Source organism: Tachyglossus aculeatus, chromosome 11 (genome assembly GCF_015852505.1).
Source record: "Tachyglossus aculeatus isolate mTacAcu1 chromosome 11, mTacAcu1.pri, whole genome shotgun sequence".
NCBI classification, from domain to species: domain Eukaryota; kingdom Metazoa; phylum Chordata; class Mammalia; order Monotremata; family Tachyglossidae; genus Tachyglossus; species Tachyglossus aculeatus.
In genome coordinates, this window is record NC_052076.1 from 55,032,906 (window position 1) to 55,047,195 (window position 14,290).

Genomic DNA, 14,290 nt, shown 5'->3' on the forward strand with positions numbered 1-14,290 from the left:
ACTTGTCCTTCCCAAGCGCTTAGTCCAGTGCTCTGCACACAGTAAGCGCTCAATACGATTGAATGATTTGTCCTTCCCAAGCGCTTAGTCCAGTGCTCTGCACACAGTAAGCGCTCAATAAGCGCTTAGTCCAGTGCTCCGCGCCCAGTAAGTGCTCAATAAATGCGATTGAATGAATGAACGACGTGTCCTTCCCAAGCGCTTAGTCCAGTGCTCTGCGCACAGTAAGCACTCAATAAATACGATTGAATGAATGACTTGTCCTTCCCAAGCGCTTAGTCCAGTGCTCTGCACACAGTAAGCGCTCAATACGATTGAATGAATGAATGAATGAATGACTTGCACTTCCCAAGCGCTTAGTCCAGTGCTCTGCGCACAGTAAGCGCTCAATACGGTTGAATGAATGAATGAATGCCTTGTCCTTCCCAAGCGCTTAGTCCAGTGCTCTGCGCACAGTAAACGCTCAATAAATGCGATTGAATGATTGAATGACTTGTCCTTCCCAAGCGCTTAGTCCAGTGCTCTGCACACAGTAAGCGCTCAATACGATTGAATGGATGAATGAATGAATGAATGACTTGCACTTCCCAAGCGCTTAGTCCAGTGCTCTGCGCACAGTAAGCGCTCAATAAATACGATTGAATGAATGAATGAATGAGTTGCCCTTCCCAAGCGCTTAGTCCAGTGTTCTGCGCACAGTAAGCACTCAATAAATACGATTGAATGAATGACTTGTCCTTCCCAAGCGCTTAGTCCAGTGCTCTGCGCACAGTAAGCGCTCAATAAATACGATTAAATGAATGACTTGTCCTTCCCAAGCGCTTAGTCCAGTGCTTTGCACACAGTAAGTGCTCAATAAATGCGATTGAATGAATGAATGCCTTGTCCTTCCCAAGCGCTTAGTCCAGTGTTCTGCGCACAGTAAGTGCTCAATAAATGTGACTGAATGAATGACTTGCACTTCCCAAGCGCTTAGTACGGCGCTCTGCGCACAGTAAGCGCTCAATAAATACGATTAAATGAATGACTTGTCCTTCCCAAGCGCTTAGTCCAGTGCTTTGCACACAGTAAGTGCTCAATAAATGCGATTGAATGAATGAATGCCTTGTCCTTCCCAAGCGCTTAGTCCAGTGCTCTGCGCACAGTAAGTGCTCAATAAATGTGACTGAATGAATGACTTGCACTTCCCAAGCGCTTAGTCCGGTGCTCTGCGCACAGTAAGCGCTCAATAAATACGATTGAATGAACGAATGAATGAGTTGTCCTTCCCAAGCGCTTAGTCCAGTGCACTGCGCACAGTAAGCGCTCAATAAATACGATTGAATGAATGAGTTGTCTTTCCCAAGCGCTCAGCCCAGTGCTCTGCGCACAGTAAGCGCTCAATAAATACGATTGAATGAATGAGTTGTCCTTCCCAAGCGCTTAGTCCAGTGCTCTGCACACAGTAAGCGCTCAATAAATACGACTGAATGAATGAGTTGCCCTTCTCAAGCGCTCAGTCCAGTGCCCGGCGCGCAGTAGGCGCTCAGTAAGTAGGACCGAAGCGCACGGGCCGTTGCCATTGGTGGCAGCCCCGGATACCCCGCGCCCGGGCAAGGCGGCGCTCTCATTGGCTCCCGCCCGCCCGCGCAGGCGCGGACCCCCGTCCCCCCGTCTCCGGGGCCCGGCCCGCGCCCATTGGCCGGGGCCCGCGGAACCCGAGCCCCCATTGGCCGAGCGGCCGCCGCCCGGCGATTGGCCCCGGCCGGCGGGCGCCGCCCCGTGATTGGCCGGCGGGCCGCGCGGGGGGCGCGGCGATTGGCCCGGGGGAGGCGGCGAATGGCGAAGCGGGGACGGGGAGGGAGGAGGGAGGAGGGAAGGCGGGGGGGGGGGAGGCCGCGACGGGAGCGCGCGACCTCGGGCGCCATTTTGTGGAGGGACCGGCGGGGGGAGACCCGAGCGGGGCCCAGCGGAGCCGGCTGAGGTGAGGCGGAGGGGAAGGCGGCGGACACGGGGGACCGGGCGGACGGGGCGGCGCGGGCACCGCGGGCACCGCGGGCACCGCGGGCACGGCCGGCTGAGGGGCGGGCGCCCGGTGGGCCCCGGGCGGGGGGGGGGGGGGGAGAGCCGCCGCGCTGAGGGGCCTGGAGGGAGGGGGGGGCTCCTCCTTTGTGCACTTACGGGGCCACAAAATGCCCCCCCCACCCGCCCCTTCCGCCAGCACAACGCTTCGCTCAGGCCCCGCGCCCCCGACGGGACGCTCGCCTCACTCCGACTTTACCCTCCTTTCCCGCCTGTCACCACTTTCCCGTTTTTACCCCCCCCCCCCCCATTCTCCTCTTGGGAAATTCAGTTTTCCTCCCCCAGTCTCCTCTTGGGGAAATTTAGTCGTCCCCCCCCCCCCCATTCTCCTCTTGGAAAATTTATCTTTTCCTCCCCCATTCTCCTGTTGGAAAACTTAGTCCCTCCCCACCCCTCATTCTCCTCTTGGGAAATGTGTCGTCCCCCGTCCCCCCCCATTCTCCTCTTGGAAAACGTATTTTTTGCTCCCTCAGTCTCGTCTTGGAAAACTTATCCCCCCCCCCCCCCCATTCGCCTCTTGGAAAAATTATTCCTCCCCCCCATTCTCCTCTTGGAAAACGTATTTTTTCCTCACCCATTCTCCTCTTGGAAAACTTATTCTCCCCCCCTCCCCCCATTCTCCTCTTGGAAAATTTATTCTCTCCCCCCATTCTCCCCTTGGAAAACTTATTTTTCCCCCCCATTCTCCTCTTAGAAAATTTATTTTTTCCTCCCCTATTCTCCTCTTGGAAAACTTATCCCCCCCCCCCCATTCTCCTCTCGGAAAATTTATTTTTTTCCTCACCCATTCTCCTCTTCGAAAATGCACTCCCCCCCCCCCCCCCATTCTCCTCTTGGAAAATATATTTTTTACTCCCCCATTCTCCTCTTGGAAAACTTACTGTCTCCCCCCCCCCCCCCCCATTGTCCTCTTGGAAAACTTATTCCCCCCCCCCCCATTCTCCTCTTGGAAAACTTATCCCCCCCCATTCTCTTCTTGGGAAAGTTATTCTCCCCCTCCCATTCTCATCTTGGAAAAACTTATTTTTTCCTCCCCCATTCTCCTCTTGGAAAATTCATTCTTTCCTCCCCCATTCTAATAATAATAATAATGGCATTTTACTAAGCGCTTACTATGTGCAAAGCACTGTTCTAAACGCCGGGGAGGTTACAAGGAGATCAGGTTGTCCCCCGGGGGGCTCACAGTCTTAATCTCCATTTTACAGATGAGGTAACTGTGGCCCAGAGAAGTTAAGTGACTTGCCCAAAGTCACACAGCTGACAATTGGCGGAGTCAGGATTTGAACCCACGACCTCTGACTCCATAGCCCGTGGTCTTTCCACTGAGCCACGGTGCATTCTTCTCTTCAAAAATTAACCCCCCCCCCCCCCCCATTCTCCTCTTGGAAAATTTATTTTTTCCTCCCCCATTTTCCTCTTGGAAAATTTATTTTTTTCCTCCTTCATTCTCCTCTTGGAAGGGCCCGGGTTCGAATCCAGCCCCCGCCACTCGCCGACTGGGCGAGTCCGGGCCTCAGTTGCCTCCTCCTGTTCAGTTGATTCATTCGTTCACCCAGTTGTATTTATCGAGCGCTGACTGTGTGCAGAGCACTGTATTAAGCGCCGGGGGAGAGACAAGGTGAACAGGTGGGCCCACGTGGGGCTTCCAGTTTTCATCCCCATCTTCCAGAGGAGGGAATTGAGGACCAGAGAAGTGAAGTGACTTGATGATGATGGGATTTGTTTAGTCTAGAAGATGGGGATGAAGACTGGGAGCCCCGTGTAGGACCACCCGATCACCTTGTATCCCCCCCAGCGCTTAGAACAGTGCTGGGCACATAGTAAGCGCTTAACAAACACCATTGTTATTATTATTATTATTCTCGGAGTCTCAGTTCCCCCATCTGGAAAGTGGGGTTGAAGACTGGGAGCCCCACGTGGGACAACCTGATGATCTTGTATCCCCCCCCCCCCCCCAGCGCTTAGAACAGTGCTGGGCACATAGCGCTTAATGTGCTGTTGTTGTTATTATTATTCCTTGTGCCTCAGTTCCCTCATCTGGAAAGTGGGGTTGAAGACTGGGAGCCCCGTGTGGGACAACCTGATGAACTTGTATCCCCCCAGCGCTTAGGACAGTGCTTGGCCTATAGTAAGTGCTTAACAAATGCTATTGTTATTATTATCATTATTCTCTGTGCCTCAGTTCCCTCATCTGGAAAGTGGGGCTGAAGACTGGGAGCCCCGTGTGGGACAACCTGATGAACTTGTATCCGCTGCCCCCCAGCGCTTAGAACAGTGCTGGGCCCATAGTAAGCGCTTAACAAATGCCATCATTATTATTATTCTCTGAGCCTCAGTTCCCTCATCTGGAAAATGGGGTTGAAGACCGTGAGCCCCGCGTGGGACAACCTGATTAATCCCGGCCCCGCCACTTGTCAGCTGTGTGACTTAGGGCAAGTCACTTCACTTCTCTGGGCCTCAGTTCCCTCATCTGGAAAATGGGGATGAAGACTGGGAGCCCCCACATGAAACAGCTTGCTCACCTTGTATCTACCTCAGTGCTTACAACAGTGCTTGGCACAAAGTAAGCGCTTAGCAAATGCTATTATTATTATTATTCTCTGAGCCTCAGTTCCCTCATGTGGAAAGTGGGGTTGAAGACTGTGAACCTCACGTGGGACAACCTGATTACCTTGTGTGTCCCCCAGCGCTTAGAATAGTGCTTGGCACATAGTAAGCGCTTAACAAATGCCATCATTATTATTATTATCCTCCTCCTCATCTTCCTCCATCCTTCTCCTCTCCAGAGGCGTAACTTTGGCCAAAACCAAACTCAGCCGGGCCTTCTCCTCGATTCCAAGTCCCCCAAAGCGAAGCCCAAGCCAGCGACTCCTTCCTCCCCTTCCGATTTTGCTTTTACTCTTATAAAATCTTTCTTTTTTTTGACTTGTCAAGTGTCAAGTCAAGTTTGGCAAGCGAAAGGCGTGCGTTATGTCCCCTTCCGTCCTTTCAAAGGGTTACGTGTGACCCTCGGGGCTATCTGGCCCAACTTCATGCACACAGTCGTATTTATCGAGCGCTCAGAAGGTGCAGAGCACTGTCCTAAGCGCTTGGAAAGGACGACACAGCCAGAAGGTAAGTGACCCGTGTTCGGTTCCCTTCCCTTTTTCTGCCTCATATAAGGACAGGAATCCCTCCTTCCCCTGGAACTAGTAGTAAATGAAGTCATCCGTGGGTTAGCAGCGGGAGAGGGCTCGTTTTAGAGGAGGCACCACATTGCAGGAGTCTGAAATTCGCTCTTGTTTTTCTGCAAACGAATGAGACGGAGGCATCTGGTAGTTGCGAATCGGGACTGTCACCGGGTCCGGGAAAATGTGATGCCCAAACTTACCCCGAAGTTCTTGTGGTTCTGTAGAACCGCTCACAGACTTTGGTCCTGAAGTGAAAATAACTCGTTCCAAGAGAGCTGAAGTTCACAAAGGGGAGAGCGTATTCTATTTTTTGGTCTTGAAAAGTTCTTTTTAGATTACCTGCGTTGAAGCGGGTTAATTAGGGAAACCCACAGCAGCCCTGCCTCCACAAACTTGCAAAAAAAAAAAAACCCAAGAAACAATCACTGCGATACTCTCCTAGAGAAATAGGTGTACACAGTGTGGGACTAGGTTTTAAAACAGTCTTCTGCTTTCTGTTTTTATACACTAGCTTTTTAGTAAAACGTTGCAGTTCTCCTTAAGAGATAATAAAAATGATAGGTTGCCATTTTGAACCCATGCTTCACTAATTTAGCTCATCATTTCTAAGGGACTAGTGCACCTGGGTGGAATTTATGTAAATTTGATAAATGGTATTTAATTGAATCATAGTGTTGACTAAGTTATAAATTTTGGATTTATACTACATTCCTTACCCCTAGCTAAGTCCTTAGGCTGAGCTGAACTTCCTGCTGGGAAACTTTAAAATGGCATCCCACTGAGCCTTGCATCAATCACAGCTGGTGTAGAAAACTTGGGGTGGTTATTTTTGCCTTGGTTGTCTTGAATCTACTCTCTCTTCTTTCCTGAAACAACTTGTAAAGTTTTATTCTAAGCTTTTCCCTTCAAATACTCTGGTTCATAGTTACTTTTTTATTTTTTGCACTCATACACTTGGGCCAATATTTTGTGGAAAACACAAATTGGTGAAACAAGATCACTGAAAGACATTGTTTTTGAAACGATGTTCTGATGTGAATCTGACTAGTCTGTGAACCTGTTGACCTTTATTTATTTTGGAATCATGTAGTAGTTTGTCAGGGGGGTGTGAGTTGAGTGTGGGTTGGACATAAGTAGAGGAAAAAACTTAGTGAATAAACTTGGCTCTTGGTAAACCCTTTTGGGCATGCATCAGACACTTGCCATGAAATACGAAGTACGATTGCCACAAGCTAATTTCTGTCGAATGGTTTCGTTGTACTATTAAAATCCCTGCAGTGTCCAAATCATAGGTGAAACCTGTATTATTCTCTAATTACCAATTCTTATCCACCGTGCTTCACTTTAAAGCATTTTTTTTTTTTTTGGTGAGGATGCTGTTCAACAGTTAACTACTTGGAAGAAAATGTAATTGAATGTTTACCTTTGGAAAGATAGAGTGGTGTGAAAAACTTGTAGTTGAAGTGAGGAGACGTAGGTGCAGCATTGAGTTTTAGCTTGTATTGATTAACCCTAAAGAAGAGTTTACCGTGACCCTTCACATTGCCTAGGGTGACTAGGCTACTTACACTCTGGGCTTAGCGACTTGGTTCAGGCACCTTGAAATGTTTTGAAAATAGCCACATCACAAGCCCTACTCCAGTGCAAATAATAAACTCCTCCTTGTTTTTCGGCAAGGAGATGGTGAGACGGGGAGGGGTGGCTTTACTCCCCAAATAGGTTGGATGGTGGGAGGGAGGGTTCAGTCACATTCTCTGGAAATTTCCCCTCACAGGAATAGTTTTCTTGTCAGTCCCGGTTCTTGTTCAGGTGTATTTGAAATGGCATTTCCTCTCACATAGTGCACCCAGGCCCCTTCTCACACGCTTCAATGGCTGTGAAGTTTTAAGAAATCTGCATGACCACACAGTATTTTTTAGTGTAGCTTCATCTCCCTGCTAGCAAGGGCTGTGTCTCATCTGCCATATTTATAGTTCCACGGCTATTGGGCACTTCATAATTGTGTTTGAAGATCCTGTGGGTTAAGTAGGAACAGCAGCATAGCGCTCGAGTTTAGAAAATCAAAAACTCTAGGTTGGTAAAAACAAAGGAATTAGTTTCTTTTTAAAAAAGCTATTTCCCTCATTCCTCAGGTTTTAAATTTAATCAGTAGTATTTATTGAGTACCTACTGGTTGGAAGGCACTGTAGGTGCTTAGGAGAGTACAGTGCATAGGATAAAGTTCCAAAGCCTGTTAATTTTAGGGAATTGTACCAAAACTGTTGACTTCTTAGTAATGGAGAAATTCTCTCTAAAAAATTGTTAATTCCATGATCTCCAAAAGTGTGGCGTTTTCCCCACACTAACCAAAACATGCTTAGTTAAATCGTAGGACCAACCTCAAAATATTTGTTTTTTCAAAATGGAAGAAGTTCAAAAGTTAGGAATTCAAATCTGTGTATTTTGCTCTGGGTTACACTTGGTGTTTTTCAGTTGATGATGGTAATTGGCATAGTTAGAATCGAGTATGTGATGCTATACTTTTTTTCAACTTTTATGAAGCCTTGAAGGAAGCTGATGCTACTGGACTGGTTTCTTTTTCTGATAGGTTAAAAACAAAGCTTCCTACACACTTCAAGAAATACAACTGTAGGTGGAAAAACAAAGTAAGACTAAATAGCACAGTGGCTGCCCTCTAGGATCATAAATGGGATCCCTTCAATATATCTTAATGTACGGACTCTATATTTGGCCACTGGAATGGTAGGTGAGGACTTTGGAGCAGAATTTTGGCTTTATTTTGACTTGCCTCCGGACAAGCCACTTAAGCTCTCTGTGTTCTAGCTTCTCAGTATTTCGTTAGCAAATATTAATTGGGTGATAGCGATGAGGTGACTGAAGATCTCCAAGCAGTTTAGAGTATTAATACAAAGTGCCATTAGGTATTACAGAAACACAGGTTAGTCTCATCATCATCATCAGTGATATTTATTGACTCCACTAAGTGCTTGAAAATACCATAGAAGCAAGATACACAGATCACTGCTGTTTAATGGGGTGGACAGATGAAAATGATGTACAAAGAGTGGAAACAGCCACCTCTAAAAGAGGTCTCTGGTTGTGCCACACCGACTCAGTCCTACTTCAAGAAAGGAGAAAGCCTTGAGAGGAAGTTTTGTATTTCTGAATATATTTAAAGCCATTTGTCGCCTTCGGGCTTCAGATGCTATAGATGCTATAGATGGGCAAACTAGTGTATTTTTTAGGTTCAAAATATTCTGTTTAGGCTGTTTAAACATTGTTTAATCATCTGTATTTTACAGGTAAGGAAACAGACCTGTAAGGATTAGTTTTAGAGCAAGTTACTTAAAGAGCCAGACTCGTAATATCTTACCATTTATGCTGGAATCGGCCCCCTAACTTTGGTGGTGCACAGCGTCCTACTTCTTAAAACCTCTGGTTGATGTTGGTCTTTTTTTCCTTACGTTGTTTTGAAAGGTATATTTAGTTGTGCTTCATGGTGTCCATGGTATTTTGTTAGATGTGCTCTTTCCTCCAGGAGTTTAGATGTAGTACTTGAGAAATGCACAAAAGTTTTCGCCCCGTCGTAAATCAAGATCCCTGGATTATATTATGGGTGGTCTTGGGCACGCATCCCGCGGCCGTAATGTGTTGGCCAGTTTTGAAGCGTCTTGGGACTTCCCCTCAAACTCTTAGACACAAATCAACAGTTTTTTTTCAGGATTTGATTTTTAGTTGGCAGGCTTTTACTTAAAGCAGTTTTAATTTAGCCTTCTGCACCTTCATCTCCTGCATATTCTTTGGTGCTAAACCAGTATAGGTACGTTTTTGAAGATGTTTCACGGTAACTTGTTGGGGGTGGAGAACTGCCCTCTGTAGGGGAAAGGTATGTGGGCTACTTAAGCATGAAATATTGTCTGTTGCCTTGTAATCCAACTTAGTCACTGATTCAATGATCAATTACAGCACAGAAACCCTTCAGGTAGGAAGAGCAGATGGCAGTCCAGGTGACTGGAGGAGTTAAGGGCCCCTCTACTATCCAGATTGATTCATGCACCATTTGGGGACACTTTCCACACATCCATTCGAAGGGGATTAGGGGACCGCTCCATCTGATTGTTTTCAAAGCTGATGGTACTGTTAAGATTTCATCTTCCTAGTGTTGAAAACACAGCCTCCTGAACAATGTACACACAAACGCATTTTCTAGCCCCTTCATCAATGGAGCCTAGTACATTCCTAAACAGAAACTGTACAGACACTACGGTTGCTGATGGTTTTTTTCCACAACCAAAAGGCCAATATTGGCTTGTCTACTTTCATAGGCTTTTTAGAGTTATGGGGAAGGGTACATCCCTTGCCAGGGGGCATCTATTTGATTTGTCAACGGGCTGCTCTGAATCCTTCAAACTCATCTTGTCCCATCCTCAAGTAGCTTGTAGCACCTGTTGCCAAATATCTGGCAGGGATAGTGGGTGCAGTCTGTGGCTGAGAGCAAAAATCTCTGGATCACCTCTGCAGCAGAAGTTGCTGCACCCTCACTCATTTCCTAAACCATTATTGAGTTGGCCATGCATGTTGGCCCTACTGAGGCTTGGGATCATTCTGTTCTCATCTAAAAAATTTAGAAATGTAATTCTTTAACTTAGTGGGCATGTCCAAGGAAGCAGACATGTATTTTAGATGGGATGAAAACAAACATTTTTGGGAGAATGGGAGGAGAAAGAGAAGTGGAGGAAATGAAACCACACACTGAAAAGAGCGATTCCATCTACCCTCAGTAGGGCCAAAGAAATGATATCGTGATGCTGAAATCAATTGTGGACCTAGTCTCTTGCCAAGGGAACCTGTGGAAGGATTCTGCCACTTCAGTGAAATAACTGCAAAAATTAAAGGACACAATTGCTAAAAGGCAAATGTGCACATTCTCCGGTAGGATAAGACCTATGCCTTTGGTATGTTTGGTTTTAAAAGGCTTTTAACCTTTCTCTTTAAGACTGGACAGGCAGATACTCTCCTGCCTCAGGTTGGAGAGACTGTCTAGTCCATTAAGGGTGTGAGCTCGTTTTGGGCTGAGAATTTGTCACTTCTGTACTTTTCAAGTGCTTAGTATAATGAGCAGCAGCATGGCCTAGTTGTGAAGAGTACAGGCTTGGGAGTCGAAAAGACTTGGGTTCTAATTCCTACTTAGTAAGTGCTTAGTGCAGTACTCTGCATACAGTAAGCGCTTAATAAATACGATTGATTGATTGACTCCTACTCTCTTCTTCTCTGTGACCATGGGCAAGTCACGTGGCTTCCCTGTACCAGTTTCCTCATCTGTTAAGTGGGGATTGAAACTAGGAGCCCGATGGGTATGGGGACTGTGTCCAACCCGATTACCTTTCAACCAGCCCAGTGCTTACTGTAGTGCCCAGCACATAGTAAGGGCTTAACAAATACCACATTAATATTATTATTAATGCGATGCACCAAAGTGGGTGATAAATATTACTGCTACTTTAGTGCTTGCAGATGTAGCTACTGTGCTTTCTGTCATCAGTGACTGTTACCTAAGCAATTGAGTATTCTGAAGACGGTAAGCTCATTGTGAGCAGGGAACATCTCTGCCAACTCTGTATTGTAGTCCAAGTGGTTAGTACAGTGCCTTGCACATAGTAAACACTCAGATGCGATTGATGATGAAGATAACTCGAATGATGTGCGCAAATTTGAGTGCCTAAAAACTGTTTCCTGTACTTTTCCAGTCTCGACTGAGGGAGGGAGAGTCAAGCAGAGGCATACCCATTTCATTCCTAGCTTGGGCAGTGGCTAGCAAGTGGAAGGCATCCTGGCTAAAAGTCAAAACTCACCTGTGCTGGGCAGTAGTGACATGGGCGGGGACTTAAGGTTACTGTGCGGAAGGCGGCAATGGTAAACCACTTCTGTATTGTTACCAAGAAAACTGTGGATCCACTGCCAGAATGATTGCAGATGGAGGTGGGGCGTTCTGGGAGAGATGTGTCCATGGCGTCGCTATGGGTCAGAGACAACTCGACAGCACAAGACAGGACAAAAACTGGGACTTGGGAGGAAGTTAAAGTGGAATATCTGTCCTGCAGCTAGAATTATGCTATTTATTGTTCTCCCTGCTCACAACTGGGGGTAGTACAAAACAGCTCAAACATAGTCCCTGTCCTAAACAGAGCTTGCAGTCTGAGAAGAGGTAGAGGGATCCCATATTTTATCCCCATTCTGCAAATGAGGAAACTGATGTACAGAGAGGTTGTGACTTGCCCAAGTCTTATATCTGAGTAATGGCAGAACTGGAATTAGACCCCAGGACTCGTGGTCCCTAGACCTATGCTTTGTTGAACGATTCTGTAAGATGAGACATTTTGACTCAACGGGCCACTAGAACAGCTATCAGTCCTACCTGCTTTTTAGGCTGCACTACATTTTTGATTCAGAAATTGGGCACTAGGTAGCTATGCACATTTTTGAGAGCTGAGACTTGAGATCAACAATTTTGAAGTGCCCAGATTTACTCATTATTACTAGACTGGCAGAGTAACAGTATTTAAACACTATGTGCAGAGCCCTGTACTAAGCACAGGGGAAAAGAAACACAGGTGAGAATTAGCTGTGATAACTTTCCCCGAAGAGATCATCATGCTGTTAGAATTATAACGGAGTGTAATCCCACAACAAAATTTAGCAAGTAATGAAGGGTATCACCATATTTAAATGAGAATTCTTAATCTCTTTAGTTTCAAAATTAGCCTTACGTTTCGAGGAGAGGTCACCTGGGCTTCGTTCTATCTGTACCGATGAAGGGAAGGCTATATATTGCTTTTCAGGCTTTGAAGGATAGGTTGCAGAGTTCTTAAATGCAACTTCTAGCTGTACTGTAATAAAACATGGCCTGCTAATGGAATGATTGAATGAATGAATGAATGAAATGCGTGTTCAACAGTCACCAGTGCACATTTTGATCAGAGGCGCCGTATCTAACAGTTTAGGAATAAATCTGATCTTAGTTTATGCAAATAAGATGTCCCACTGCTTAGTTTGGGGGTTCATGCCACCTGAATAGACTTGGGAGTTCATTATCTGAATATATTAGCATTACAAAAAATACTGCACTGAAATTGAACTCCAGCTTTCCATTTAAATTCTGTGTGCCTCCCGTGATTTTTCCCCTCTATTTAATTTCCAAGAAATCAGACTTTCCCCATGGCAGTTCTACCTGGTGAATTTAAACATAAGCCCATTTTGCTTTACATAATTTTTTGGGGGGCCTAGCATGTGGCAAGAATTAAATGGATTAATATTTCATCACTGTAGCTGTGTCACTTCTTCAGTCCCTTCTTGCTAAATTCTCACTTGAACAATTCCAACCATGTAACCAGTCTTCTAGACTGTGAGCCCGCTGTTGGGTAGGGACCGTCTCTATATGTTGCCAACTTGTACTTCCCAAGCGCTTAGTACAGTGCAGTGCCCACAGTAAGCGCTCAATAAATACGATTGAGTGAATGTAAGAAGGAATGTAAAATTCAGTCCTACCCTGTATTTAAGCCAGGCTTGCAAATAACTTTTAAAAAGGACCCACCCCAAACACTTTTGTCCTTATCTGAGAACGCAATCAGCCTTATTCTTTAGAGATTAAGGAAATGAGGAATATCATCATATCTCTCCGTTTGAAATGGAACTCAGTTGAGGAACCTATTAACTGCTTCATAGCGGTATGATGATTCTATTAATCATCCTAAGGCAGGAATCCTTACTGGAGAAACATGGTAAAATGAAGTGTATGAAGCCTTTGAAAGTCACTATTCTAAACCATCTCGTCTCGCCGGCCGTGTAGGAGTCCTGTCCGTTTGGTCCCCAAGTGTGTATGGATCTGGCATTGACAGTTCAACAGTTCAGGCCTCCACTAATTTGAAGTACCAATTCTCTTGTCATTGGTTCATGATGTCAAATCCTGTGCCGCCTCCATTGTGCACCTTTGCCTTACTTATGTGTATGTTTAATAAAGATTTTGGTTGAACCAAAATCAGCACTAGAAATGCCTCACAGGAATAATAAACTAGGAAGGAAGATCAGCAAAGTAATTTTCAAAGAGACTTTCCATGTCACAGAGACCACCTTGTAATTCAGGATTCCTTTTTCAGGTGCCATGTTTCAGAAGGTAAAAGGACCCCTGGAAAAGAGCTGAAGAAACGGCACAGAAAACCAGTTAAACGCTACCTTGAAACAAAAAAGAATTAGCCTGTCTCTGAGGTGACTAAAGGGGAATAATGGTGATTTTGCGCCGGGCTCGGCCGCCTGCTTCCGCCCCAACCAGCAATGAATCTTGACTCGCTCTCGCTGGCCTTGTCTCAAATCAGCTACCTGGTGGACAATTTAACCAAGAAAAACTACCGAGCCAGCCAGCAGGAAATACAGCATGTAAGTAAACTGGCAGAAGAAAGTATTTCTATTAAAAGCGAAACAAATAACTTTAAGTGGTGTTTGGAAGCTCCTTGGTGTGATGGTTTGCCTTATCCGAAAGAGGACAGCCGCTGCCTATTTATTGTTTCAGAGAATCTTAATTTTGGGTGGTTTTAGCTGTGTGCCCACCAGAAGCAACCTGGGCACCTGTCTCTGCTGTCCTTTTCTCCTTTTGTGTGAACAGGCCTGCTAACCTTTTTCTAGTTTATTTCTAATTCTGATTTTTTTTTTCCTAATTATTAATTGCCCTGCCTGGAGATCCTTCAAGATGTTCAAGTAATTACCTAAAGTAATATTTAGCTGGTTATTATCCTAGTATTTAAGCATAAATAATCTTAGTTTCTATCCTGTTGGGTTTTGCTTATGTAATTCCTTGAATAGTGGGTTTTTGTTGTTGTTGTTGTTAAGCCTTAATTAAAGAATCCTTTAGAATAGAATTGTATCTGTTCTTCTCATCTGGACTTGGTTTTGTTTGTTTGGGGAGGTCTCCAGCTAAGCAGTAGAAGTAACAAAGGTGTCTCCAGCCAAACAACAAGAGGAATAATAAAAATGTGTAGCTATCTAACTGGATTAGTCTCCATTGTAAA

General features: G+C 45.5%; 1 protein-coding gene across 10 annotated transcripts in view; it reads left to right on the forward strand.

The window, feature by feature from the left end:
* Positions 1-1,914: 1,914 nt before the first annotated feature.
* Positions 1,915-14,290, forward strand: part of CNOT1 (CCR4-NOT transcription complex subunit 1) — an 86,783-nt gene continuing 74,407 nt past the window's right edge. For all 10 annotated transcript variants that reach the window (XM_038753373.1, XM_038753377.1, XM_038753375.1 and 7 more), the window contains exons 1-2: positions 1,915-1,963; positions 13,385-13,661. In XM_038753373.1, coding sequence (XP_038609301.1) covers positions 13,560-13,661 — 102 coding nt within the window. In that variant the 5' untranslated portion in view covers positions 1,915-1,963; positions 13,385-13,559. The remainder of the gene's footprint in view (positions 1,964-13,384; positions 13,662-14,290) is intronic.